This window comes from Coffea arabica, chromosome 2c (assembly GCF_036785885.1).
Source record: "Coffea arabica cultivar ET-39 chromosome 2c, Coffea Arabica ET-39 HiFi, whole genome shotgun sequence".
Lineage (NCBI taxonomy): Eukaryota > Viridiplantae > Streptophyta > Magnoliopsida > Gentianales > Rubiaceae > Coffea > Coffea arabica.
In genome coordinates this window covers 31,971,268-31,998,769 of record NC_092312.1, presented here as the reverse complement: position 1 = coordinate 31,998,769, position 27,502 = coordinate 31,971,268, and the positions used below count along the sequence as shown (strand labels likewise).

At 35.2% G+C, this 27,502-nt stretch overlaps 4 protein-coding genes across 4 annotated transcripts; 1 reads left to right on the top strand and 3 right to left on the bottom strand.

Moving 5' to 3' along the window:
• Positions 1–2,487: 2,487 nt before the first annotated feature.
• LOC140035616 (uncharacterized) lies at positions 2,488–3,714 on the bottom strand. Its single transcript, XM_072076917.1, has 3 exons — positions 3,605–3,714; positions 3,076–3,223; positions 2,488–3,030 (listed from the first exon to the last, which is right to left on the bottom strand). Exons 1-3 carry the CDS (start codon positions 3,712–3,714, stop codon positions 2,488–2,490), a joined length of 801 nt encoding a protein of 266 aa, XP_071933018.1.
• Positions 3,715–7,404: 3,690 nt separating this feature from the next.
• LOC113732420 (uncharacterized) lies at positions 7,405–10,071 on the top strand. The gene is made up of 8 exons (XM_027258162.2): positions 7,405–7,491; positions 7,567–7,694; positions 7,809–7,865; positions 7,989–8,081; positions 8,693–8,771; positions 8,878–9,002; positions 9,271–9,411; positions 9,497–10,071. Exons 2-8 carry the CDS (start codon positions 7,569–7,571, stop codon positions 9,737–9,739), a joined length of 864 nt encoding a protein of 287 aa, XP_027113963.1. The 5' UTR covers positions 7,405–7,491; positions 7,567–7,568; the 3' UTR covers positions 9,740–10,071.
• A 704-nt stretch (positions 10,072–10,775) lies between these two features.
• LOC113732419 (protein IQ-DOMAIN 11-like) lies at positions 10,776–13,731 on the bottom strand. The gene is made up of 5 exons (XM_027258161.2): positions 13,229–13,731; positions 12,803–13,147; positions 12,333–12,548; positions 11,711–11,842; positions 10,776–11,608 (listed from the first exon to the last, which is right to left on the bottom strand). Exons 1-5 carry the CDS (start codon positions 13,298–13,300, stop codon positions 11,012–11,014), a joined length of 1,362 nt encoding a protein of 453 aa, XP_027113962.1. The 5' UTR covers positions 13,301–13,731; the 3' UTR covers positions 10,776–11,011.
• A 6,824-nt stretch (positions 13,732–20,555) lies between these two features.
• Positions 20,556–22,767, bottom strand: LOC113729595 (F-box protein FBW2-like). The gene is made up of 2 exons (XM_027253869.2): positions 22,339–22,767; positions 20,556–21,459 (listed from the first exon to the last, which is right to left on the bottom strand). The coding sequence occupies exons 1-2, from the start codon at positions 22,719–22,721 to the stop codon at positions 20,925–20,927; spliced, it is 918 nt and encodes a 305-aa protein (XP_027109670.2). The 5' UTR covers positions 22,722–22,767; the 3' UTR covers positions 20,556–20,924.
• Between the last annotated feature and the right edge of the window lie 4,735 nt (positions 22,768–27,502).

The following is a 27,502-nucleotide window of genomic DNA, read 5'->3' as shown; positions in this document are numbered from 1 at the left end:
GTTCTACTGTCTCACTGTTTTCTCCACACAACTTGCAGATCAAGTCACCTTTTCCTGTTCTTCTATAAATTGCTTCTCTTCCTAGTAAAACTTGATGTAGGCTCTTCCATAAAAACAGCTTTTGCTTATGCTTTATCCTAATTTTCCATAGCTATTTCCAGATTTTATCACTTCCCCCTGCCCAACTTGTTTCTCCCCTTCTACTCACATGTGTTTTCAACTGCCTATCCTCTTTTGTTAGTGCTTCATATGCTGACCTGAATGTGTATTGTCCATTATTGCTACGGCTCCAATAATAGCAATCAGGTTGACCAGTTATGCTTATAGGCGTTTTGAGTATTTTTCCAACTTCTTGTGGGCTAAAGATCCTAAATATGAGTGCTGAATTCCATCTAAAGTTGGATATCAATTCACTCACTTTACCGACCTTGCAGCCTGGAGGTTTAAGGGATTCTAGTTTGCCACCCTTGCCTTCCTGTAACCAGGCATCCTCCCAAATTCTGGTGCTCTTCCCTTATCCAATTTTCTTTCTTGCTCCTCTTTGCACTTCCTCTCTTGCTCCCATCAGACTTTTCCATATCCAGGATGAGTTGCCTTTTATTTCACAGCTCAATAGTGATGCCTTGGGGTAGTGTCTAGCTTTCATCACCTTAATCAGCAGTAGATTCAGGCTTGTGAGGAGCCTCCAAATCTATTTGCCTAGCAAAACTTTATTGAAGCCTTGGAGGTCTTTGAAGCCTAATCCACCAGTGTTTTTTCCAGTTGCATTTTTTTCCGTGAATCCCAGTGAATTTTTCTTTTCCCATAGTCTTCTCCCTACTAGAATCTTGCCATCATAGCATTAATTTCTTTGCATAACTTCACTGGAAGCTTAAAGCATGACATTGCATAACTTGGCATTGCCATGGTTATTGCTTTCAGCAAAATCTCTTTCCTTGCTTAACTTAACTGTTTGTTGCACCAGTTCGAGATTGTTTTTTGGCATTTATCTTTGATGAAACCAAAGATTTGGTATTTAGTTGTTGTGATAACCATTGGCAGCCCCAAGTACTTCCCTTGCTTCACCACCTTTATGTTTTCTAATCTGCTGCAAATCTCTTTTTGTTCATTCAGTTCCACATTTCTGTTAAAAAAACTGAGGATTTGTCCATGTTGATCATCTGTGTTGAGCCTTTTTCATAAATCTTCAAAATTCCCATCACTTCTTCAGTTTGAGTCTTGTCTGATTTGCAGAAAATCAATGAGTCGTCTGCAAAGAAAATGTGAGTTATTGATGGGCCATTTCTACTGATCTTCATTCTAGTCAGTCTTTGATTCCTTTCTGCTTGAGCCAGCAAGTTTGAAAGACCTTCTGATACTAGTAGGAATAGATAAGGTGATAAAGGATCACCTTGCCTAATTCCTTTTGAGGGTATCATGTATCCTTTAGGTTCTCCATTTATGTTGAAAGAAAAGGAAGTTGTTGTGATGCACTCCATTATCCAGTTGATCCATCTATCGCAAAATTCCATTTTTACCATGATTGCTTTCAGATATCCCCACTCCACCCTGTCATAAGCTTTCGACATATCTAACTTTAAAGCCATAAAACCTTGAGATCCTTGCCTTTTGTTTTGGATGTAATGCAAGTACTCATGAGAGATTATTACATTATCCAAAATCTGCCTTCCAGGTACGAAAGCTGCCTGGTTTTTACTGATGCAGTTTTGCAAAACTTTTTTCAGTCTATTTGATAGAATTTTGGAAATGATTTTGTATAGCACATTACATAGACTTATTGGCCTGAACTGCTTAACCTCAGTGGGATTCTCTACCTTAGGGATGAGGGATATGATGGCGTGATTTATTGCTTTCAACATATGCCCAGAATGGAAGAAGCTTTTTATGGCTTGTATGATATCTTCTTTAAGGATATGCCAGAATTTCTGAAAGAAAATTGGTGTCATGCCATTTGGTCCAGGGGCTTTGGTTGGGTTCATGGAAAACAGTGCTTCTTTGATTTCTTTCTCCCTAACAGGTTGGATGAGTTCTGTGTTCATTTGGTCTATGATGGTCGGTGATATTCCCTCCAAAACCATATCCGCTCGATTCACTCCGTTGCTACTGAAAAGGTCTTTGAATTGCTTCACAACTTCTTCTCCAATTTCCTTTTCTGATGTAGTCCAAGAGCTATCCTCTCTTTGTATCTTTTGCATGTTGTTTCTCTTTCTTCTGCCCTTTACACTAGAGTGGAAAAAGTGAGTTCCTATAACCATTCTTAAGCCATTGAACTTTAGATTTTTGGCTCCAAAAGAGTTCCTCTTCATCATAAGCCTCCTTCAATTGCATTTTGAGAGCCTTATTTCTTCCTTTTTTATCTTCACACTCAATGGTTTTGAGTTCCTCCAGGAGTTTGTTAAGACTTTCAATCTACTTTCTAGCATTTCCTTGGAAGTTATTTCTCCATTTCAGTAGAGCCATTGTGCAATTTGCTACTTTCCTATGCAGTTAATACATATTAGAGCCTATTTGCTCCTCCTCCCAAGCCTGCTTTACTACTTGTTCCCGTCCATCTTTTTTCATCCATCTTCTATCAAAGAGGAATCGTTTCTTTCTCTTCTCCTTCAGAGGGTTGGAGTCTAGTAAAATCATGCTATGGTCTGAGCTAAAGTTTTCTATGTGTTTGACTATTGTTCTGTAAAAAATTTGGCTCCAAGCACAACTTCCCAGCGCTCTATCAAGCCTTTGTTTAATTTCACCTTCTTGAGCCCAGTGGTTACTCCATGTCCAGGGATTGCCTTCAAAGCCTAGGTCAATGAGTCCATTTTGTTCAATGAAATTCCTAAAGTCTTTGAAGGTTCCCTCCCTCTTTCTACCTCCCCCCCCCCCCAATTTCTCTTGGTTTGATATAATGTCATTGAAGTCACCAGTAATCATCCACCCAGGACCCCATAATTCCTTTCTTCTCTCCACAACTTCCCATTGATTCCTCCTGATTTGATCATCAGTACTCGCATAGATTCCTATGATCCACCAGTCCACATTAGGTCTCTGTGTCCATTATGTGGACTTCCAAGTGAAGTCAGTAGTTCTGACCTCCATAGTGAAGACATTTCCGCCATATGATGTGTTGCTTTGTTCCTTTTTTGAAACGTCAACCTGAAAACTTGGAAAAAAAATCTGAACTTCCTTTATCGAGTATGAGCTAACTTTCAGGTTAAAGAAAACATCATAAGCTGATGCTCTAGAGTTTTTTCAAGCGAATGTAGGCAAAAGAATTAACCTAAGAAAGCTACAGCATGCTTATTGAGTTTTATATTCAGCAAAGAAGTAGTTTGCATAACTATAACCTGGCAATGGCATGGAAAAAACTCATTGGTGTATTGAGAGGATTAGACAATACTCTAGCTTATATCTCAAACTTTTAGCATCGTCCTACAAAAGATGATGTTTGAGCATCAGTTGTGCGTAGAAGAATTCGTGACTAATGTTCTACGGGTTCTTGAAATCAATTTGAATATACTTTCTTTGTTCAAGTTTCCCTAGCAAAATCTTTGAAGTTGATGTTTTATCTTCTTCAGTGTTGTGACGACATCGATTTGTTAATCCTATCTCTTGGAGTTACAGCTCCAGCTTCTCTGTGAAATACTCATCTTCTGGCCCAAGTAAGTTGGTATCTATGACCTGAAATGTTGTGTCAGGCAGAGAATCTTCCATCCAGCGCTTTAGGCTCATATCTCCGGAACACATCATCACCTGGCTTCATTCTTGTGAATGTTTCCATCAAAACTATGCCAAAACTCTACACATCACTTCTTGTTGACAGTAGACCTTCAAGTCCATACTCCACAATGTTAAATTAAGGCAAGTATCATAGTTGGAAAAGAAAATGGGAGAGAGAAGGACTACTATGGAAAGAGGGAAGGGAAAATAGAGGGGTCACCATTGAGGTACGAGGAAAAGAGAGAGAAGGAAGAAGAGAGATGAGTCATGGACATGGTAGAAAGCTGCGAGGGACCAAGGGAAGAAAAGATGGAGGGAGAGAGAATGACGCGAGAGAAAGGGTGTAGAAAGAGCAAAATATTAATTTTTGAATCATGCACATGGATTAAATTTGGGAATCCACCAAAGCCTCCCAATTTATTAGGAACTAAGAACTCCAAAATTTTAGTAATTCATTCCAAAATTTTGAATCCAATACCTGTAGCCCAAACACCTCTCACCAAACGGCTAGGTAGATGGCTTGGGTAATAATTGCATATTCAAGGTATGTATACTATACAAGACAGTTCGGATGTGAAATAATAATGCGAAAAGATACATATGGCCAGAGAGGTAAAGATAGTAGCACCATGACAACGATTTATCTGTTGATGACATGTTGACAAACACAATATGAGAACAGGGATAATGATGATTGAAAGACTTGGAGGCATGTATTCACTTTTTTTTTAAGGTGTTATTTTATGAGAACAGGGATAATGATGTTCAAGGCGTCTATTATAAGCAACTTTTTTCGTTAAAGAATTCGGTTGATGATTGATAATGGTGGGAAATGGATCCGGGCGGTGCCTCTACGTACACTCTATCTAACTATCTTGCGAGTGTAGAGGCCAATTAGACACCTAGTTTGGATCTGGCGCTGGCAGGGCAGACTCTTTAACAAGACGACCAAACTTGCAGCCTGTAACGAGTCAGCGAGAACAAATTAAATGCTCAATTTTCCAATAGTTGAAACTTGAAAGACAATTGGACTGCTAAATTATTTCACATCATATTTCGCTTGCATTATAAATATATTTCTCAATTTATTTTTTTTTATATTTTTAACTATCTTTTTATTTCACATGCACCATATCATAAAAGTGCTATAATAATTATTCCAAATAATATTTCAAATAATACTCTATCTAAATACACTTCTTTTCTTCCTTCATCAAGTACCTTTATCTAACGGTTGTGGGTATTTGATTTTTTTTTTCTTATTTATCAGACCATTTATGCTAGATGGATAATCCCACATCTTAATGTTTTTCCACCCTTTCGAAGTTATATTAATGTTTAGAGCACTCTTTTGGCATTTTTGTTGTTTCATGAGCATGCATTAAAGAAGGAAAAAATTTATAAAACACTAGTGCTCAAAGCACACCTGATTTGCAGGTAATAAATAATTTATTTGCAAAAATTATTTTGATGATAAAAAATGAAAGAAAATTTTAAAAAGAAAAAAGAAATCAGAAATTATGAAAAGAAGTGAGGGTAACAGAAAAAACTTTGCACTTTAGGGGGTATTTTATCTATTTCGTGAATACAAGGGATGAACTGAAACCGTTCTCTAATTAAGGAAAATGTATTTAAGCCTATATTATATTCACTTTATAAAATTAATATGAACTAAACGAAAGAAAACAATTGTACTAAATGCAAAACTAAATTTCACACACACACACACATACATATATTATACATATAATCAATTTTGCTTATAATTTCTCTATCTTCTCATAACTTTTATCTCTTTAATAAATTTGATTTATTCCTTTCATCCATACATAGTGAACCTGCTTAGTGTGAATTTAATTACTAAATTCATAAATTTACTAATTTTGATAGAAACTGATAATTCACTCATGAGACAATAGATTGCTAAATTTTTTTGTCTTTAACTGAAAATGAATATGAGTAGGTGTATAATTATTGTAAAGTTCAATTATCATCTCAAAGAAAACCAAACATATTATTTCTTTTTTCTATGTTTTATATTAATTAATAAATATTATAACATTGTAATAAGTTTACGAATAAAAGTTCCTAAAGACTAATATGCATGTAAACATGAATAATACGTTAACATATTACTTAATTATTTATGGCTTGCATCAATTCATAAATAATCACAAATAAAATTTATATTGTGTTAATGCACAAGCTAAAATTTATGTATGTATACACACACACACAGACATACACACACACATGAGTTTGGATATGTCTGGTATGGATTTGAATTTGGATATGAATCATAGAAAATCAGATCCTACCCAAATCATTGACTCTCTTATAGGGTCTGGTAGAGTTTGAATTTGAGACATTAAATCCAAACCCTACCCAAGTATATTGAATCTGAGTTGGATTTGAATAAGATCCGATCCATTGATATACCTGATCTGCATTTGTCAATCTTTCTTTTGCCACCTTAGTTAAAATAATAATGAATGGGCCAAGATTGGCCCAAAAAAATAAGCATCTTTGCAAAATCACATACTGATTCGGGGCTAAGTTTGGCCCAAAATTTCAAAATTCAAAATAAACTTGTTACATAAAGGTGAAAAGGAAAGTCAAGTGTCCAATTGTGATTAACGAGTGTACGTATCGTTGTAAGTGATGTACAATTTTACCCCATGGATACAGTCATTACTGCCCGTGGGAATGAGTTTACAGGAGGTAATCCCTCCTCTCCACTAGTTACTGTTGAGGCCAAACAGCTGCAAAATCACAAGTATTTTAATTGATAGGACATCTACTTTCTAAATATCAAGGGAGGTCCTATAATAGTGACTAACCTATGTGGAGGTCAATAATCAATTTAACTATTCCTAACTGTTACTAAGATTAGCTACTGAAGCAACATTCGATACCTTAACTGCAACTTCGGGAGAGGCAATTCTCTGCTCAGCCTCAGGCTGAGGATCAGGATCGTCTCATTTTACAGCTTTACCCCTTTTACTCTAATATTTTAAAGCAACAGTTTTAGTCATACCGCATAACAAATCACCTAATCTAAATTGCTAATTATCTAGATTTGATGCCTTAACTGTAACCCCTAGAGGCAAGTTTTGCTGTCCAAATGGATCGCATCTCAAATTTTGGAGTTAATTTGCTTTTCTATCTTACAATTTAAAGACAGTTTAGATCATGCTACTTGAGACGTGACCTGATATGAATCGTTAATTATTTATTACACTTATTTCTATGAACTCTAGATTCTCGTAACAAGAAGGGATCTCGCCTGAGGGCATTTAGTGTTCGCATCTCAATCTTACAAATTACTTGCAACCTCAAAAAAGGCAAATACATTTCACCATAAACACTTTAGACCAAAAACAATTCATAAACTTCTAGAAAAAGAAAAGAAAATTGCAATCTAAAGATTTGCTATTGGCATATTTTTTTTTTAGTGGAAAGCCACAGAAGGGCTTAACTTTCACCAAATTATGGGTGTAAGAACCGATTAAGGTCGAGTAAATAGTTTGAGGACTAAACGTGCTTTTAATTGAAAAGTGAAAGGACTAAATATGCCATTTCCCTTATTAAATATTGCTCCACTCAACTCGACCGGTTCAATTTTGCCCCACAAAATAGACCCGGTGCCCGGTCCATGCAATTTTACAAATATAACCCAAAAACCCCAGGGAGCCCTAATTTCCCAAAATCTCTACAATCCTCTGTCTCTCACTCTCCGGTCACCGGCAAAAGCCCTCTTCACAACTCCTCCGGCTCCGGCCATTGACGGTACAATTTCCACGCCCCTCTACCAAATTAAGCTTCTTTATCTGTAATATTCTCATTTTTAACATGTTTTTGCAGCAATGGTGGGACTTTCCGTTGGAGAAAAGCATTTTATCAAGGGAGGCATTGAACAGGACCTCCGTACTGACGGCCGAAAACGCTACACTTATCGGCCCATTTACGTTGAAACAGGTGTCATCCCTCAGGCAAGGGTTTTTCCATTCATTTTACTTTGTTTTTTTTTTTCCCTAACATAATCTTAGAAATTCTTTTTTGGAGCTAAATTTTGTGTTTTAAGTTTGGGTTTTCTTTTACTATAGGCTAATGGTTCAGCTAGAGTTAAGCTTGGTGCCACCGATGTTATCGCGAGTGTTAAGGTGGAATTTTTTATTTTTGGGTTTAAGTACTGGTTCTGTTTTGTATGTGTTTGGGATTTTTGAATTGTACATTTTGGGTGGTGATGTTGGGATTTTATGTGAGTTGTCAATGTGTAATTCTAGGCTGAACTTGGAAAGCCGAGCCCATCTTATCCGGATAAAGGGAAGGTATTAATCAACGTGGATTGCAGTCCCACGGCTGAGCCAGCATTTGAGGTGATATTCATGTATTCTTTGTAGTTCTGAGTAAACATTTTTTCTTTTTAATAACAGACAGATATGACACATATAGCGGATAATAACTATGAGCACTATAAAAGCAACATGGAGATCCTGCAGAAAGTTGAAACAAAATGTTTTTTTTTTTAGCTTTTTGTGCAAACATAAAATTTTTTGGCATTTTGTTATTGTATCATGAATCTTTAGGTTGGTTATGTTGTCTTGAAACTCTTGGATGTAACTGAAACTTCATTTCCTGTTTTTGAGCTTATGATTGCATTTAACACTACTAGGTATTTCTTCTTGTTCTATGAATCTTGAGGTTAACAATGAAGGGTAGTGAAGCCCTGGTTTACTTCCTTTGTATGTTTAAATTGACAATGAAGGGTAGTGATGCCATCTATTTTTGTGTTTAGTTGCCTGCTTGTAAGCAATGCACAGCTAGGTTTACTACTTTAAGTAGGTGACTGTGTCTTTCGATAGTGAGCAGAAACACTGGAATTTCTTTGCATTAACATAATAGCTGTGCCGAATGCCATATGGTAGATACTTAATTTATCCTCCATTTGGATTGTTAGCAGTTTTCTTTATGATCTTCTTTCATGTAGGGTAGAGGAGGGGAAGAGCTGTCGTCAGAACTCTCAGTTGCTCTTCAGCGCTGTCTCTTGGGTGGTAAAAGTGGAGCAGGTAAACATGCGAAGAAGCAAGATCAGTCCATCAAGGGATGCAATTTGCTGAGGTACTCTGTCTTGTTTAATTAATATGGGGCTCTTAATTTTCTTTGCTTTTTCAGGGGCTGGAATAGATCTCTCATCTCTTTCCATCGTTGAGGGGAAAATCTGTTGGGATCTTTATATAGAAGGTCTTGTTGTTAGTTCAGATGGGAATCTGTTAGATGCCTTGGGCGCTGCAGTCAAGGTGCATTTATACATTTGATTTATTTGATTAATGAACTGCAGTTCAAAGGTCTATATATATATATATATATATATAGTTTTTTGGCAATGATGAATTGACTGGTGACTGCAGCTTTTGACTTTGTTTACCAATGCGGATTAATCAATGCTTGGTGGCAAGAAAGAAGCTTAGACACTGCTTTTGAAATCCTAGATTAAATCGATTAGACCTGTTTGATGACTACATCTTTTCATGAAGTTTGATTTTCATTAAAATAATTGATTTTTAGGCTGCTCTGAGCAATACAGCTCTTCCAAAAGTCCAAGTGGCTTCAGCTGCCTCTGATGAGCAGCCAGAGGTTGATTTGAGTGATGAAGAATTTTTGCAATTTGACACCAGTGGAATTCCTGCCATTATAACTCTGACAAAGGTGAAAGAATAATATTTTCAGGTACTAGTTATCCAAATTATAACATTATCTGTAATTCAAATATCTTCCACGGAAAATTTTGCAGGTTGGTAAGCACTACATCGTGGATGGAACTTCGGAAGAAGAATCTCAGATGAGCTCAGCTGTCTCTGTTTCTGTGAATAAGCAAGGGCGCATATGTGGGCTGACAAAGCGAGGGGGTGCAGGCCTAAATCCATCTGTCATACTTGACATGATCTCTGTTTCTAAACATTTAAGTGAGCAGCTGATAAATAAGTTGGATTCCGAGATAGCTGCAGCAGAAGCTTGTGAAGAAGATGAATTTTGACACAAAATCAAGCATCCATTTGGTATAATAGTTCAACTGTTTTGCCTTCAATATAGCTTGCTAAAGGATGTAATTTTGTAGAATTATCAGATACAAATTAACTTATAGGTGCTCAGGAAGTGATTGAGCTAATTGCAGCTGGAACTGGAAATGGCAATTATTTGCTGAACTGTAACCATGGTAAGCAAAATTTCCTAGGGGTGTAAGTTGTAGCTCGATGTTTAGTTCAGGAAGTTCAGGAAGTTGTAGCTTGATGTTTAGTATTTTGAAATTGATGAAAGACAGGTTGTACTGCTCTTTTCAATATTATTACAAATCTGTAGATTGTCATACATCCTTTATCTGGACTTGTGAATTTGTAGATGGTGGTGCTTTCTTATCCTGGATATGGAGTAAAGTTATCTATACGGGCCAAAAGAAAGAAGTCTGTTGAGAGTCAAGAATGTCTTTCGTACTATTTGGCATATATCAGAATCTCATCCGTAATAGGCACAGGAAATTCTTCTTTGAACCAGGAGTATTTTGTGTCTGGCAGAGAGCATATCAGCAGAGCACGTTGGTTTTTCATTCACCAGGCCATGAGCGACAGCATGACTTTTTATATTTACAGGCTTATAATAATGCTGAAGCCAGAAAAGTATTCCTGTGTTCTGTTTCATACGTGGGTTGTGTCTGCTGCCTCAGGAGTTTTTCTGCCTATCAATCATGAGATCCATATCCATGATTTCATGGTTACACTAGATTAGTTTCATGACCATAAAAAAATAGTCTTATTATTCTTTTATTTGATTCTATAATCTAACATTTGCCATTTTCTACCGAAATTTTAAAGACCTGAATCTATTTCAATTTTTGGTGCATAAAGTAACGCGATAAAGGCTCCAAATGGTCACCAATGACATTTACTTTTCCCAAAGATCAAATTTCTCCCGTGCTAAGGACCAGGCTTCGGGTATGGGTGAGCTGGAAAAGAGTGACACAACTGGCCTGATTCCTGTGTTTCTGTGGATAACAATTCGAGATTGGAAATAGTATGTGAATACGGAATCTGGTAATCATGTAACATTGGTTTTAATTGAATACAACTTAAAAACTATGGAGTTTCATTCGAATATTCCTATCTCCTTTCATGTGTCATTTTGGCATTCAAGTACATCTGCAATACAAGCTCAATTCCTTGTCAAAGCAAAAGAGCTGAAACCCGCAATAAGCTCTCTGCAATAAAGCTGAGGTTCTTAGACTTCTAGCATAGAGTTGGATGGCATAATTGAATCATCCATAGGCATTCAGTTGATCTTTATTACTCTCTACAATCAAGTTGAACTCCTTCAGGCTTCTATGTGACTTGACTGGACCAGGCATACCTTTCAAGCATGGAGATCTTTGGGAGAAACCATAGTGTTTGCTGATCTGACTGCAGCTTGTAGCCTCACTATTAATGGAGGATATGGGAGAGAGTTTATGCTTATATGGAGAATTGATCTCAGAGTAAGCATCAAAACAGATTGGTCTTAGCCTGGGTGAGCTCATTGATCTAACTTTTGCCTTAGCAGATTCTGTGGCTGCCATGTATGTTGGAACAGAAGGAGAGCCTACAAAAGAGCCCTCATCTCCATTGGAACGTTGCCGCCTGTGAAATGATCTTCTTGGAACATTTAGAGGAGAATCCAATCCTTCAATCTGATATTGTTTCTGAATTCTTAGTCTGAGTCTTCTGCCAGCTAGTTCCTCTTTGGCCTTTGCATTTTCAGGGAACGCTGTTCCTATATTGCGAAGATCTTCTCTTTTAGCCAACTGGGAATCCATCCATTGTTCTAGCCAGTATCTCTGTTTTACATTTTGCTTGCTTTGTTCTGACTCAGTGGACCTCTGAATATAGACAGTGTCATGTTAGTGATGCTATGCTATCTGGTGCCGGTAGATTTAAGCTACACTTTTAAGATTTCAGGATTCAAAGTTTTAGTTACTAACCCGATGATTTAACCAGTATTCCTTTATTCTTTCTCTCCTGATTGAAGCCACCCTCTTGTTCATGGACGATGCATTTGATTCATCCCTCGACAAAGTACTATCATCCCACCTTCTCTGGCTATTTGTATCAATCTGCAGATTTCAAGAAAATAACTAAGATTTGGGGACGAAAATAATTTAGTTACTTGGAACAAGAAGAAAGTTTCTTACTATGATACTAGATCTAGTGAGGTATTGAAAGCAAACTAAATGATATGGAACTTTGTGGATTTACTCAACTATATGTCCAACAATTCATATATATTGTGGAACTTAGAGAAGTTTCTTTTTTACTATAAGTTTCTGCCGATACCCAGTGAAACACTATCACTTTGGCGAGGTTATTGATTGATTTTACACCAGAAGAACATTTCCATCAAATTGGATCCACTGTTAACTATAAATTACAGCAAATCAGGCAAAAGTTTGAATACGTTATTAATGAGATAAAGCCCCAATATTGTCAAAAGTACAGCAGGAGGAAATGAAAGGAGAAAGGCCAATTGGCTTATGGATTATTTGTTAAACTTTGTCAACACGAAGGAATGAAACATAAGATGAACTAAATTCACCGTTAACTTACCCTTATGTCCTTCTCTGTCATGTCCTGCACTTGGTTTTCTTCATTATGCTGAGTGGTCTTCACCATATCACATCTCTTGGCACGAAACTCTGACTGAATGTTCACTATGCTTTGCAAACACTTGAGGGTATTAATGGCTTGGCGTCGAACTGCCCAACCGCGAATTATCGCCTGAAGCCTTACTAGTCCCTTCAGTGCACGTAAAGCTTTTCTAGCCTGCAAAATCCAAACAGTTCTGTCAGAAAGAAAGAAAATGATCATCCATCTAAAATGAGTTCAAATGTTTCAACTGATACTCCTATACTCGGATAATTCTTGTTGCCCAATTTAATTTGGTGTTTCACTGGTAATTTGCAGGTTCCTTATGATTTCACTTTTGATATGGGAAGTATGATAAGAGTGCTGCAGTTGGATTTGCAGATACAGAAACAGAGTGGAGAAGTTTGAAAAGAGAAGTTCAAAAAACTCACTAGATATCCGCGAAATGCTGATTGAATTTTGATAGCTGCAAGATGTTGGATCCGCAATTGGCATTGATGAAATTGTGCAGGGCTAAAGACATTGGTTGCTGAAACTTCTTGGGATTCTTTCTTGTCTTGAATGGACAATCGAGGGCTGACACCGGGCCTGAAATCTTGAGCATTAGTACGAGTGATTTCTCCAGCCGTAGTGTTAATGGTTCCATTTTCTGCATAATTCTGCTTATCTTCTTCAGGTGCACCTAGTATGCTCTTCTTTGGAGGTGGTGGTGCTGATAGAGAGGCTAATCTTTTGCTCTTAAATCTTCCAAATGCCCATCCATTTCTTTCATCCTTCTGTGAATATTGTAATTAAGCACCTTCTGAGATGTATGCAACATTCTGCAAATAAAAGAAGCAGTTGAACTCATTATTTACCTTTCTTGATTTTGTATCTGCAATGAAAATTCTCCTCAGTAGATTGAACCAGCTCTTCTTCTTCTTTGCCATGAAATACCACTAGTTTTGCATGAAATCATGAATCTCAGTGACTTCAACTAGTGATTTGATTAAAGAATTATACTTCCTAGACTGAATCTAGCAATAGTAGCAAGTAATATTTTCACGAAGAAGTTTATTGGGACTTGGTAAACGTTGCACAAATACAGCAAAGATCAACCTTGAATTTAGAGAAAACTTTGTATTTTTTATGACACCAAAGACTGGATCACCAGGAAATCTGGTGCAAACAAATGCAGGTAAAGTAGATTTTCTTGAAGGAATAAAATAATGAACCAAGACTAAGATTCATATTCTTTCATCTTTCTTCACTCCAATGATGTACATTTGCCTTCTTTCCCATGTGTGATGAGTTTCATCTATTCAACCAGTAGGGCCTTGAGCCATAAGCTGTTGGCAGAAAGGTAATGTATTTTGTATTTATGGAGGGAAACCTGTTCTATATAAGGGAATCTTTTATTATGGCTTGTTGCACCTGTCCACCTTTCATTTTTCTCAACCCATTAAATGACATGTTCATATGTTTGTTGGAAACCTGAAAACTACACTCCTATCAGTTTAGACTGGACCCTGACATATTTATTGGATCAACCTTAGCTGATTGAATCGACTCTCTTTCTTTATAGTAATTAGTTTCATAGCGACTGTGACATATACTCCAAAAAGAGATGTTACCTTAAAATTATAGATTTTTACTGAGCAACTAACAGACTGTTCTCGATGGTGTGCGTTGAATTATAATTAAATTATCCCCTTGTACTATCATTTGTTGGAAAAAACTAAGACTTTATTGCGAGGCTAGTTTGAGTGTGCTCAATGAAAAAAGGATAGTTCTCCCTGTGAGTTTAATCCCACGTCGAAGCTTAGCATGAGTGAGTAGCAAGATTTAAAGTTCTCAGGGCTTGCCTTTCAGTCAACAATTGCCTGGATGGGTAAGTCTTGTGGGTCCTCTCTTAGGTTGAGTGAGACTCTCTTTAGTGTACGTTGAGTTATAGTTAAATTATTCCCCTGTACTGTCGTTTGTTGGAGTTAAATTATTCCCCTGTACTGTCGTTTGTTGGAGAAAACTAAGACCTTATTGCGAGGCTAGTTTGATCTTTTGTCCCATTTTTTATTATATTACTATTCCTCCTACATAAACGCCATGCTTTAATTTTTTTTTTTATTTCCTTAAGATCCAATAACTATTAACTGAATAATATACAAAATTTAACAAATCCAAAAAATCAAAATTCATAAAAAATGAGATTTTTATGAATTTTCTGCTGTATTTTTAAATTTTCTATTATATATTGCTTTTTTGAAATTGTTGTATTTATTTTTTATTCAATTAATAGTTATTGGATCTTAAAAAAATAAAAAAAAAAAAACCAAAACATGGTGTTTATATAGGAGAAATAGCAATATAATAAAAAATATGACAGAGAATAACACAGGGTGTGGGACAGAAGATCCATTGCAAAGCAATTGCCTGGACGGGTAAGTCTTGTGGATCCCTCCTTAGATTGAATGAAACTCTCTTTGATATGCGTTGAGTTATAGTTAAATTAACTCATGTACTGTCGTTTGTTGGAAAAAAAAAACTAACAGACTGCTCTCGATAGATCATTGAATACAAGTTATTGGCCTTCATTTCTAGTCTCAGCAGTTGGATTGAGTTTTTTGACCTTAAAGCCACTGTGCATCTGTGCCTTTCTTCCCTCTTCTTTTTTCCTCCTCTCCTTATGTATATGTCCATCTCAACATATATACCGAAGCTTATCCGATTTAGTGACCGTAATGCACGGTAAAGTGCACGCATTAACGTAATAGATGTAGACACTAAAATAACGTATCTAAACAGTAATAAACGTCATACAAACTTTTAATCTGATATTTATATTTTGGTGATTTAGTATTATTAGGGATTCACCAACAAAGTAGTGCCAAGTCACAGGTGCCCTCCATCCAAGGCTCAACTAGGCCAAGTCATTAAATTTCTAATAAACAAGACTTCGTAATATTCAACTTTTGCACATGTGCACGTTAATATCTTATTAGTAGGTGTATTATTCACAAGCTTTCTTACACGTACACAAGTTATACTTAACTACAACAATTGATAACATGGCTTTGTTTATGCCTCGAAATTGTAAAGAGTATGGTGTGGCCTTATATTGGCTTTGATTGGTCAATATCTTCATAACCACAACAACACTCAAAAGACTTCAAATCCCACAGCTCCCATTTCAGTTGGCATTCATCTGACTCTATAATTTCCCAAGAATGGGCCCATATTAAATCATAAACACATACATTTGACTGACACCTATATACACCTACTTAACAGAGAGGCATGTGGATCAGCGTCCATGATTGTATTGATCATATTATGAGGTACGAGTACTGCAGAAGGGACAGCAGGGCAGCTTGGCTTATTGTTTTTTTTTTTTTTTTTCAGAAACGATAAATGATTTTATTCATAAATTAGGCATTACAGTATTTGAGCAACGGTTCAATCAGTTATACAAAATATACCATGATACCTATTGATGCAAGTCTTTTGTTATGCGTTACATTTTCCCCTGTGAGAAAATCCATCTATCTTAAGCACAGGTCACATGAATACTAATGTAGAAATTGCACCTGGACTACAATATGGGGAAATTATAAGCGGGGTGGGAAAGAATCTATTGGAAAATTATATGTGCTTTAACAATTTGTAGCACATTTTGTTGCAGCACATTTTGATGCAAGAAAGTAGTGCTCCAAGTGATATTCATGTGCACTTGATGTACAAATTACACGTACAAAGAAATTTTCACGTCTAGAAATTGCTCTAGACTTGTATCGTCTAGGCTTAAAATGGTGAAAGTGAGGGATGATAGAAAATACAGTGAAAGCGAGATAGATGAGATACATTATTGGATGTGGGGGAGTGCTCATATGGAAGACAACAGGGAATGTCAAGACAAAACAAAGCATATGCTTGTGATGAAGATGGGAAAGACAGCTGTTGAGGGTCCTAATGCTGCCCACCACCATGTACATTTATCCTAAAGAAATTTGTACGCGGTAAAATATACAAGGAAAACATGGGGTGCTTTGTTGAACAATTTGTTTGTAATTTGTTAGAAACTGAAAGTTGGTTGGCAATGGTGTGGGTTTGGGGCAGGGAACCCTGCTCCATCCCTCGTCTCGCGCCCGCTGTTCCTGTAGGTGCCCTCGTTCTGCCCTGTTACTATTTCTATTTTGAGTAAAAATAAAAAAAAGTCTCCTGTGATAAATTTAATACGCAGAAAAACTTTCCATGATTTCAAAATATACAACACGACACCTTATACTTTGAACTAAATTGTAAAGGTGACGGAATCTGTTAAACTTAACGGAAATGGACAAAATGCCCTGATATAATTAAGCAAAAGACAACTCAAAAAAATCATTTGTTTTATTCTCTAAATAGAGAGAATTGAGGGTTCAGGAGTAGAATAGGTATATTTGATAAAAATTAGGTATAAAATTTTTTTTTAGGTTCCAATAAGTCATTGCCGTTAAATTTAACGGATTTCGTCACCTTTATAATTTAGTTCAAAGCATAAGGTGTCGTGTTGTATATTTTGAAACCATAGGGGATTTTTCTGTGTATTAGACTTACCACAGGAGGTTTTTTTTGTTTTTTACCCTTTTATTTTTTTATGTGGCTTTATTTTTATATACGTTCAATACTATACAATAGATTTATTAATCATTCTTTTAAATTTTTAACAAAAAATTTAAGATGAGATAAAGTTTAAAAATTATTTTGACCTTGTGAATCTGTTTCTCTATATTTGATATTACATAAATTCTAAATTAATTATCATTATTTTTTACAAACAACATGCCATAACCAAAAAAAGGTAAACTAACATAGCAAAATTATCATTTTATCATAAAACTTATATTATGTTATCACAAGAAAATTTCATATCATTCATTTCACATTACACATATATATAATTATTTATATTATGTATTATATATTCATATATATATAATATTAAATTAAGATGAGAGGCAGGGTGGGGGTATCCTTCTCCACCTCGTTTAAAGTTGGGGGAGATTTCTACCCCTGTCCCCCAGGCCCCCCACCTCCCGCCAAGCATTTCCCCCCTTCCCATCAAACCCTATTGCTATCCCTAACTGAAAGAGATGATGACAAGAGAGTATGTACAACTTTTGGAAGATCTATATACAATTACTCACATGTTAGTTAAATAGTAATAAGATTATTATTTTATGCAATAATAGTAAAGTGATTTTTTTTTTCACCGTAACAACTATGGATGTATAACAAATATGCATGATTTGAATTTCAATTTTAAATTCATGTTATGTGACAGGATTTAAACTTGTTCGTATAAAAAAAATTGTATATTAACAGTATATAAAAAGCTTACTCATAGTAACATAGCATTAATACTGCAATTACCTCATGCCTTTGCGAGATTTAAGCTTGACATTTTTTAGTTTCACTGTTCCGGTGCCAAAAATGGCTCAACATAATTCAATATCGTGGTCACCTCTTGCCTGAGTTGAAACAGTAAAGGGGCTGGAATTTATTCCCTCAAAACGCTAGGATGAGGGAACAAATTAAGATTTTAGTTTAGATGAAGCAAACAATCAAATACATAAAAATATAAAACATTGTAATGAATAAAGTATGACAAATTTGAGGTTAAAATTCATGTGAAAAATAAGTAGCATTTAAATGCTTAAACAATAATAGAGAACGCAAAAAATAGAATACTGAAATTAAATATTCTAGGAAGTCAAGTAATGGCAATGAACAACTGGATAGAAACTTATCAATGATACCCAAATCAAAATGGAATCTAACAAAAGCATATGAATAAAAACCTAATTAGATAAAAATGAATAATTTTCTTTAGGTCTTCTATAGTTGTACCTCTTACTTCTAAACAAGAATAATTGTTAATATAACTAATAAGTAAGATATAAAATTAAAATTGAATAAATTTTAAACCAAAAATGGCCTTAGTTTGGAGAAATGGAGAAGAGTCAATACTTGAAAACAACTACAAAGACACAAATTAATGTTGGTCTGGTTTTGTGTGTTAAATTACACCGGTAGAGTTTTTAATTTGATGTAGTAGAAATAAAATTTAAATGGGGTCTTTTGTTTCCTTTTCATTCTATTTTATTTAATCATTAATTGCTATATCTGCTTTGTATTGGGACTTTGGTTATTATTTAATCATCAAATAAGCTGGGAAGTTCCTCATATTTAAAGAGAATTAGGAATGTCTAGACCAACTGACTGTTTCCCATCACATGCACAATCATACAAAACTAATTCTAGGCAGAAAATTGAGTCGGATGCTGCAATTTGAGCATTGAAGTAAGCCTTAGGAAGTAAACTTGTACAAATGACTTGGGATTTCTGATAGAAACTTGTGTGAGCAGAGGACGGATCTGCCGTAGGGGTCGAACAGCCTCGGGAAAATGCACGTCACCTACAACACAAAACAGACACAGATTAGGGCTTCACCTTGACGTGACTTTGATGTTTAAGTTAGCAAGTATAGGACATCGAGAAATGAAAAACGAAGAGTATGAATGGAATTTGTGTTGTTACCTCTAAGATGCAAGAGAGAAGGGTATTTATAATGGTAATAAAGTATGCAGATTTATCGATGAGTTGTCTAAACTACTTTAAAGGTGTTGGAAATTAGAAATGACAACGAGGGGCAGGGAACTATTGTCCAAACATACCCCTCGCCCCGTCCCGTTCCCCGTCACCCTCAACCCTTGCTCCGCCCAAGCTTACAGGTGAAAATGTTTATAATTAGTAAGATATTTAATTAATAATTAAATATAAATGTATAATTAGTAAAACGTGTAATTAGTAATTTAGGATAAATATAATAGTATAACTAATAATATTAATTATATCACACACACACACACACATATATATATATATATATTATTCTAGTTAAGCTGGGGATTAGATAAGGGTATAGTCCCCCGTCCCCTATCCCTATTGAAGACGGTCATAGGTTGGCTATGTTAGGAATTTGAGCGTCCATACTCAAGGTCCAATTATCACACAAATCTCATACAGTGGAAAGAAATAAAGGAGGGAATGGGTCAAATTTTGAAGCCATTTCGATGCTTAAGTGAGTACGCTATCCAAGAGATAGTTGTTGAGAGTCTAAAGCAGGGTTACAAACGAATTGAGTCAAGTCGAATTTTGGATTAATTGAGTTGAATCTCGATTCAATTTTACCAAACTCGAGTTCAAACTCGAATTCGATGAACTCTCAATATAAAACTCGTCGAACTCAACATCGAATTCGAGCTAAGTCGAACTTGAGCTCGAGTTTAAAAAATAAAAATAAATAAAATAGTAATTTGTTCTTAGTAAATAATAAAATATTAGAGATATATATATAATTTCACTATGAAAATTATATATAAATAATCAAGTTAACTCGCAAACTAATAAGTTGAGTATCTTTGAACTCAATCTCGACTTGGTCAGCTCGAGCTATCGAGCAGCCTCGCAAGCGCACACGATTAACTCATTAGTTTGTAGCCCTAGTCTAGAGATGAGTGTTTTGATCAATTGTTTGTTATTACCATTTGGTACATAATTAGGATACTTATAGATGTAAGAGAAGGTATGCGTCTTGTGGCCAAGGGTAACATGATAATTTACTCTTAAAGGGTAGGCCCTGTATATCATCAACCTACCATATGAATATAATGAAGTTGAAGCAAGCAAGATTCGAAACTTTTGGATTATTCCTGCTGATTAAAAATTCAGTTATGTGACCCATAAGTTATTCATTAGTGTTTCTAAAAAGATCCCATTAATTATATGGTGAGGCTATAATGTAGTATACAATAAGAGACTGTGATTGAAATCTACATCTTTTACTTTTCTCCAGTGGTATTGGTACACTTGATGTGTTTGCAAAATTAAAAAATTAATTAGCAAAAACAAGATGAAATTTAAAGAAGGAAGGGGAAGTTATTGAGATAGTAATTAGTTACTACACCAAACAAATTAAATCACATTATCTGGTAGATTTCAAAAGCCTAGTTGCATCTGTTGATTGTTTCCTAGATGACAACATCAAAGTCAGAGTATAAGGCAATAGGCAACCATTAGATCAATAATCTGCCATGTCAAATTTCCAATGTCTCAGCTGGTACTTCTCATGTTTGCCTCTCATTCATGTCAATTGCTGCAAGAAAAAGCAACACAAACAAAATTTCCTTTGAATATCCCACAATCAAGACTACGGAAACATGGCCAAACCACCTAGAATTAAACTTCAAGCTACCCACACAACAGTGGATCAAGTATTCGAAACTTAGGCTGATACAGCAGAGGAAGGTAATCATTAGAACAATAATCTACCCAAGGCAAATTTCCAAATATTTTACCAATATTTGTCATGCTAGCTTCTCATTCATGTCCATTGATAAAAGAAGAGCACCACAAACAACATTTACTTGCTTTCAGTATCCCACAATCAAGACTACAGAGTACAGACCATGGCTGAACCACCTACAAGTACACCTCAAGCGAGCCACACAAAAAAGTGAACCAAATGTTTGTAATTTAAGCTGAATCAGAAGAAGATGATTCATCAGAGCTCTGATCATCTCCCCTGCTATCATTTTCCACAGATCCCTCACTTTCACTTTCAACATCAGTCCAAGGAGTCTTGAAAACCGAAAGCTCTTTGCATCTTTCTTCAAGAGCTCCCTCCAATCTTACATTCCAACATCCCTGAATGTCAAGGTATGTAAGAGCCTTACACGCAGTGAGTATCGTGCAAAGGCCATGATCAGTCATGCGAGCAAATCCAAATTCAAGATGATCAAGCTCTGCCATGGTGTTGCCTATCGCGAATGCCTCATCATCACCAGTCTCTGAAGCCACAACTGCCCCAAGCTCCAGTGGTGGCATGTTCCTCTTCAAATGAGTCAAGAATTTGCAGTGTTTCCCAAATGCTTCAAGGCTTTTGCTTGTGAGCTTCAGACAATAGCTGATATCCAGTTCTGTCAAGTTCACTAGTAATTCTGCATGCTTTTCTACTACTTGATCAGTTATCTCACTTACTGGAATTTTTAGGACCTTGAGACATCTTCCACTGCAACAATTACAGAATAGAGCATCATGTCATTGTGATTGATGATATATATGACCATAGTGAATGAATCTACTTAATTATTTCAACTAGCAATAGAAAACAAAGTCTATTTTCAATTACAGTGTGCAGTTTGTGTAAAGCATTGATTTACAAATACAAACACAATCCTGAGCACAAATTGAATGTTTTAGTAGCATAAATTGAATTTCAAGCTTCAAATTAAACATGGATAGCTTTTACAGTACAGTTTTTTGAAGTACCAGAATTCCCAAGGCCACATTCGCCCTATTTAGATAATCCCCAAGCGAATTGGGCACTCAAAAATTACACAAAAAAATTGATAGACATTTCATATGTGCAGATTATTCAAATCACTAGACAGAACCATGAATTATGTACAAAATTCTCAAGTAATTATTAATTTCAAAATAGAGGTAATAGTAGCCAGATCTAATCCATGAAGAAAAATTAACTAATGGACAATCTAGTACTAGTATATTCTCAAGAACTAGATAGAAATGAATTCAGATCTCAAAGCCATTTTCCTTTTCAACTATAAAAATATCTTCTTTTTCTTCACTTTACGCTTGAATTGTTACTCTTAATCATAAACAAGCTTTAGAGAAGGCAAAATCAACTAGGTGCTATTTCAATACAACAGGAAACATTATTGTTATCTCCAAAGAACAAAACAAAAACAACTTTTTTGCAAGGTAAAATTCCACAAAACAGAAACTTCAAAAACCTTTCTGGCATTTTCAAAACCACTTCTAGACGGTATTGCAACTAAGAAATATTCAACAAAAATACATACTAAAAAAACAAAGGGAAAAAAAAGAAACAAAACGAAAGAATATTTGATAAGAAAAGTATACATACCAGTTGGCGACGTAAGAGAAACCGGCATTACCCAAGCGATAAGCACAGAACTTTCCGACGGTAAACTTGCTCCGGCGAACAAGCTTCCTAACAACCGAGTCAATAAGGAGCCCACCACGGCGATTGCCGGCGTTGCAACTGTTCCAGTGGCTGCGACACCAATGTTCCACGTCAATCTCATTCCAACAGTACGGCCCCACCACTGTCTCCAGCCACCCTCTGCAGACTAAGCTCACCGCCCTCACCATTTCTTCCACAGGGACTATTTTCGTGAATATTAAGGATAATATTTCTGGGATCATTGCATCCCAGCTCCGTGTTGGTACAATGTCGTTTTTGGGTTCAATGGTGCAGACCCTTTTGGTTTTGACCCTGCTTTCCATTTCTGTGTTGCAATGAAAACACACACAGCACACACTAGTAGTACGTTGTTAGTCTTAAGGAGGTGGTTTTATGGGGTTTTGTTGTTTTTCAGTTAAAGGAAGGTGAAGAGTAGGAGAGAGAAAGGCAAGAGGGGTTTAGATGGTGACACGTGGAGTTCTGAGGTACGATGAGAAAGTTTAGGATGTGTGTGCACAGACCTTTCTTTTTCCCCCCTTTCTTTTGGTGTTAAATGCACTACCCTCCCCGGCCTTTGGAGCAATCTGCACTTCCTACCCTAATATTTGTTTGAGTAGTGATATATATATATATATTACCAATAAATGAAATGATTAATCTTTCCTACACTAACAGTATATACATCGTCAGTATTGGATGAATGACAATCATACAAAATTTGAATTTAAAATCCATCTTTCATATGTTTTATGAATCTAATGATGATAGTGTATACACTGTCAGTATATATAAGATTTACTCTAAATGAAATGCATCACTAAAATTTGCTTTCTACTTGAATGGCTGATTTGAAATGCACTTAAGACCTTTTGTAATTATATGGCTGACTCGAAATGCCACCTAAATTATTACTTGATAATAAGACGTTTCCAATTAAGTTGCTGCAAAATTGCAATTGATTCAGTCATCAAATCTATCTCTAACTCTGTGCCACAACCGGCTCTTCTTCAGCACCAGTAAAAGCCCTACTCCATTGATATATACCTTCTAGAACACGAAGCCAATCAATGAATAATTTCGAAGCCAAATGTCAAACACAAATAGAAATGCCCAAAAACAATTTTAACATCTAAAATCAAAAAATTAATCATAAATTGTCTACTAAGGTTTGAGTATCTCGATCCTTTTTTTTTCCCCTATGATTGTAACTTCATTTGCAATGCTTTCATTAAATCTTTTCCAAGATTTGATGGAAAGAAAGGATAAGGCAAAGGGAAAAGGAGATTAAGAAATGGGAGAGTTTGAAAAATGGAGGAGGAAAAAAAATTAGAGATTTGAGAGTATTGTAGATTCCCGATAGTCAGATTGCTGAATGAGGGCACTATAGGTTTTATTTATTTATTTATTTATTTTTTTGTGGAAACCTTTTGCTTCTACACATCAGAAAATTTAGTAACTGTGATATCATGCCACTATTAAAAGCGTTCATAGTCAAATTATGATCAACGATTGAAGGAGTCAAGATGAAATAGGGTCAAATAGCTCTACCATGCACGTCATGGACATTTGAAACCCCAAGAGAAAATACCTTTGGCTGCTAAATTACATGACCGCCCCTGAATTGCCAAATTATGATCAAAAGTGACAGTCGCAACTTCACAACAGTGGATCCTTACATTTAAAACGTAAGATCCATTTCCAGCCTCCTAAATTTTTGGTGACCATTAGTTTGTTGGGAAAAAGAAATTACTCCACAAAAGATCATTATTTGTTTACACCAAATCTATGATGACAAAACCTACCTTTTTGCCACTATTCTGACTAGAATGTCACTCATATTATGTATTCATACACTTTTCTAAAATGCAATGCTTCAAATGTGAAAGGCTAATTGTCTTATTGTGAAGGTGAGTGGCTTAATTATCAAAAAGTAAAGATGTTAATGGTTGATTATGCTACATGGTTAGTTTCATTGAATTTTGGGAAGGGAGCTATCTAATTGTTGAAATTTGCCCAATAATTGGCTCATGACTTCAGCTATTTAGTATTATTTTCAATTTTAGACTCAATAGTTATTAGCGTAGCACAATTTGAATCTATTCCAAAAGGAGAAAAAGTGGGAAATAAATTTTCCTTAGTTCAATTTCGCTTGTCAAAATTTTTTTTTCATAGTTGCACTAGTAACTGCTAGAAGATATATCTCCTTAATTAAGGGCATACCATCTGAAAAGAAAAATAATATGTGGTTTAGTACTAAAAATAGGCTAAAGCACTTCAATGAGAGAGATGCAAACCATTGTTGTACATGCTCATATTTTCAAGGAACTATAAGTTAACTTTTACTATATTCTTCTCTTGAAGAGGTAAGCAGGGAGTTAAAAGTTCTTTAGTGAAATTTAAAAAAAAAATGATTGGATATGAATTTAGGACAATCATAAATGGTACATGTTTGAAATGTTAATGCCTAAGTAGATGCAATCTGAATATTAGTGGCTAAGATCATAACTTGTGAATTTGTTAGGACTACTTTCGCAATTATCTGGTTCTTGAATGTTGACTATGCAGCACAGTACACGCAAGAGTCTTTTAGCTAATTTTGGTAACGTTGGGAATGTTTAATTAGCATGACCCCTGAATTGCCATATGGTCCTTTTTACAAATTTTGTTGAAATTTTGACATGGGGAAAATGGATGTCAGTTGAGACAGTCACTGTTGATTTTGGTTTTGTCACTTTGGCTTTCAGGAGATTAGTAAATTTTATTCATTAGAGAGAAAATCAAAAGAACATGTCCAGTAAGCTTGACCAAAGTAATAAAATGTTGTTAGTACAATATATAGTGCAGCAACTGCAAAAATCATTTCAAATTGGAAATCACACTTCACCAATCTTTATTTGCCACTAGTATGGAACAAAAAGCATAGATAGTCAAAGAAGAAAAATATGAGACTAAGGGTTTTAGATTACAGTATTCATTGGTGAAATTCGTAATCCATAAGCACAGTCTCCTTTGAAGCCCATCAAAGATCTAGAATTGCTCAAATATCCAGATAATGGGTTGGCAATTTCTTAATGTTGTAGCCCAGTAAGGACGTCACAATAGGAAACAACGTGCCCAAGCATTGAGAATATACTTTTCCAATCACGCAGGCCAGAAAAGTTTTAGGGGAAAGAGGCCCTAAAAGCAGCCAAGATGAAAATATTCATTCTTGTGTTTTGGAGGTTCTCGTGCTTTACCTCTTTGAACACACACAAAAAATTAAAAAAAAATTGAAAAATTTCCTAAACTAATTAATCTGTAAGATGTTTGACCCCCAAAAAATATACTAATATGTAAGACAATAATAGGTTATGTGTTTAGTGATGATGCAAATCAATAAATATTTCAAGGTACACATTGATGTTTTTTATAATACGCCAGTAAAAGAACACATTTTTACTCAGAAAAAATTATAGGACATACCCCCCCTTCACTTGATGATCGTTGATATTGATACTGTATTACATGAACTTGTTAAAGTGCAATTAGATCGACAATGAAACGCAGCCTAGTTGGTAAGACGTTTTATTTGTAACTGATAGGTCACGAGTTTGAGGCTCGAGTTATCAAGGAGGATAAGTGAAAAATCTTTAAAAAAAAAAAAGAAAAAGTATAATTCGATTTTAAATCATCTTGATATTAGTGGGCCAATTGACAAGATTTTGCAGCTGAACCTTGAAGTTGCAAAATCTTTATATGAGCAGCCCAACAAGCACCTCGCTACCAGTAAGAATAAAACACGCGAAAGACGTCGTATAAGATATTTTGCTAAAGTTCATTATTGGGGCAATTAGATTTCTTGTGGAGGTAGTTCTTAGCAAAAGAATGAGCTGAAAATTTGTAATGTGCAAGTAAAATGATATCAAGTAGAAGAGACAGAGAGAGAGAGAGATGTTTTGAAATTATTAATCATCTCAGAAAAAGCATTTCTTAATATAGTACAAGAACAATCATAAAGAAAAATGACTTTTACCTTTCATCAAAACTAGCCAATTAGACTACTACGTAGTACAAATTGATCTTTACCTTGTAGAATAATCAAAAGGTGAAATAACTGTTTCTCATCTACATAATTCCTTTCAAAGAAACATCAACTACTTCTTTGTACTGCGTAAGTGCATTGTTCTTTATTACATTAGAGTTTTTTTTTTTATAACAAAAAGTGCTTATAATTAATCTCCTAGAAAAATCAACGTATTTGCTTCTTTGAGTATATTTTTCTATTGACAATTAATTGAATTTTAATACATCACCACGGAAATTAATGAGTTCAACACCTATCTGATTTTAGAAACTCTTAGCGCATGCAAGACAATAATAGGTTAAACGACAGAATAATGCATGTGTTTCGTGATAGTGCAAATCAATAATTTGTCAAGGTAAGCATTGATGTTTTCATAAACACTAGTAAAAGAACACATTCTTGCTCAGAAAAAGAATAATTCTAACAGTTGCCCCCCATCACTTGTTGATCATTGATATTGTATTACATGAACTTGTTAAAGTATAATTAGATTTTAAATCATGCATATTTCAAAATCATTTTAGCAGTTCAATTGACAAGATTTAGGGTGCATGTGTTTGATAAAATTAAAGTTTAAAAACTGAAATCTAAAATTCGAATTCTGAATCGGTTAAGCTACTGAACTGTTAAGTACTAAATCTAATATAATTTAGTGTATATTATTTTAAGTGATAAATGAATAGTTTATCACTTATTTTTTAGAGTAAGTTTTATTTAAAAATTCAATTCCACTTAATTAATTTAGATGTTCTAGGTTATCAAATGTATCAAAACATGTAAAGATCTGAACTCATTAGGTTTACTGCTGAATTGAGTTATCAAATAAGGTTTTAATAGTTGAATCTGGGTTGCAAAATCAAGCAATTTATATGAAAAGTCCAACAAGTACCTCGCTACAAGTAAAATTAAAACACGCTCAAAGATGTCAATGAAGATATTTTTCAAAAGTTCAATATGGGGGCAATTAAATTTCTCGTGGAGTTAATTCTTAGCAAAAGAAAGAGCTGAAAATTTGTAACGTGGAAGTAAGATGATATCAAG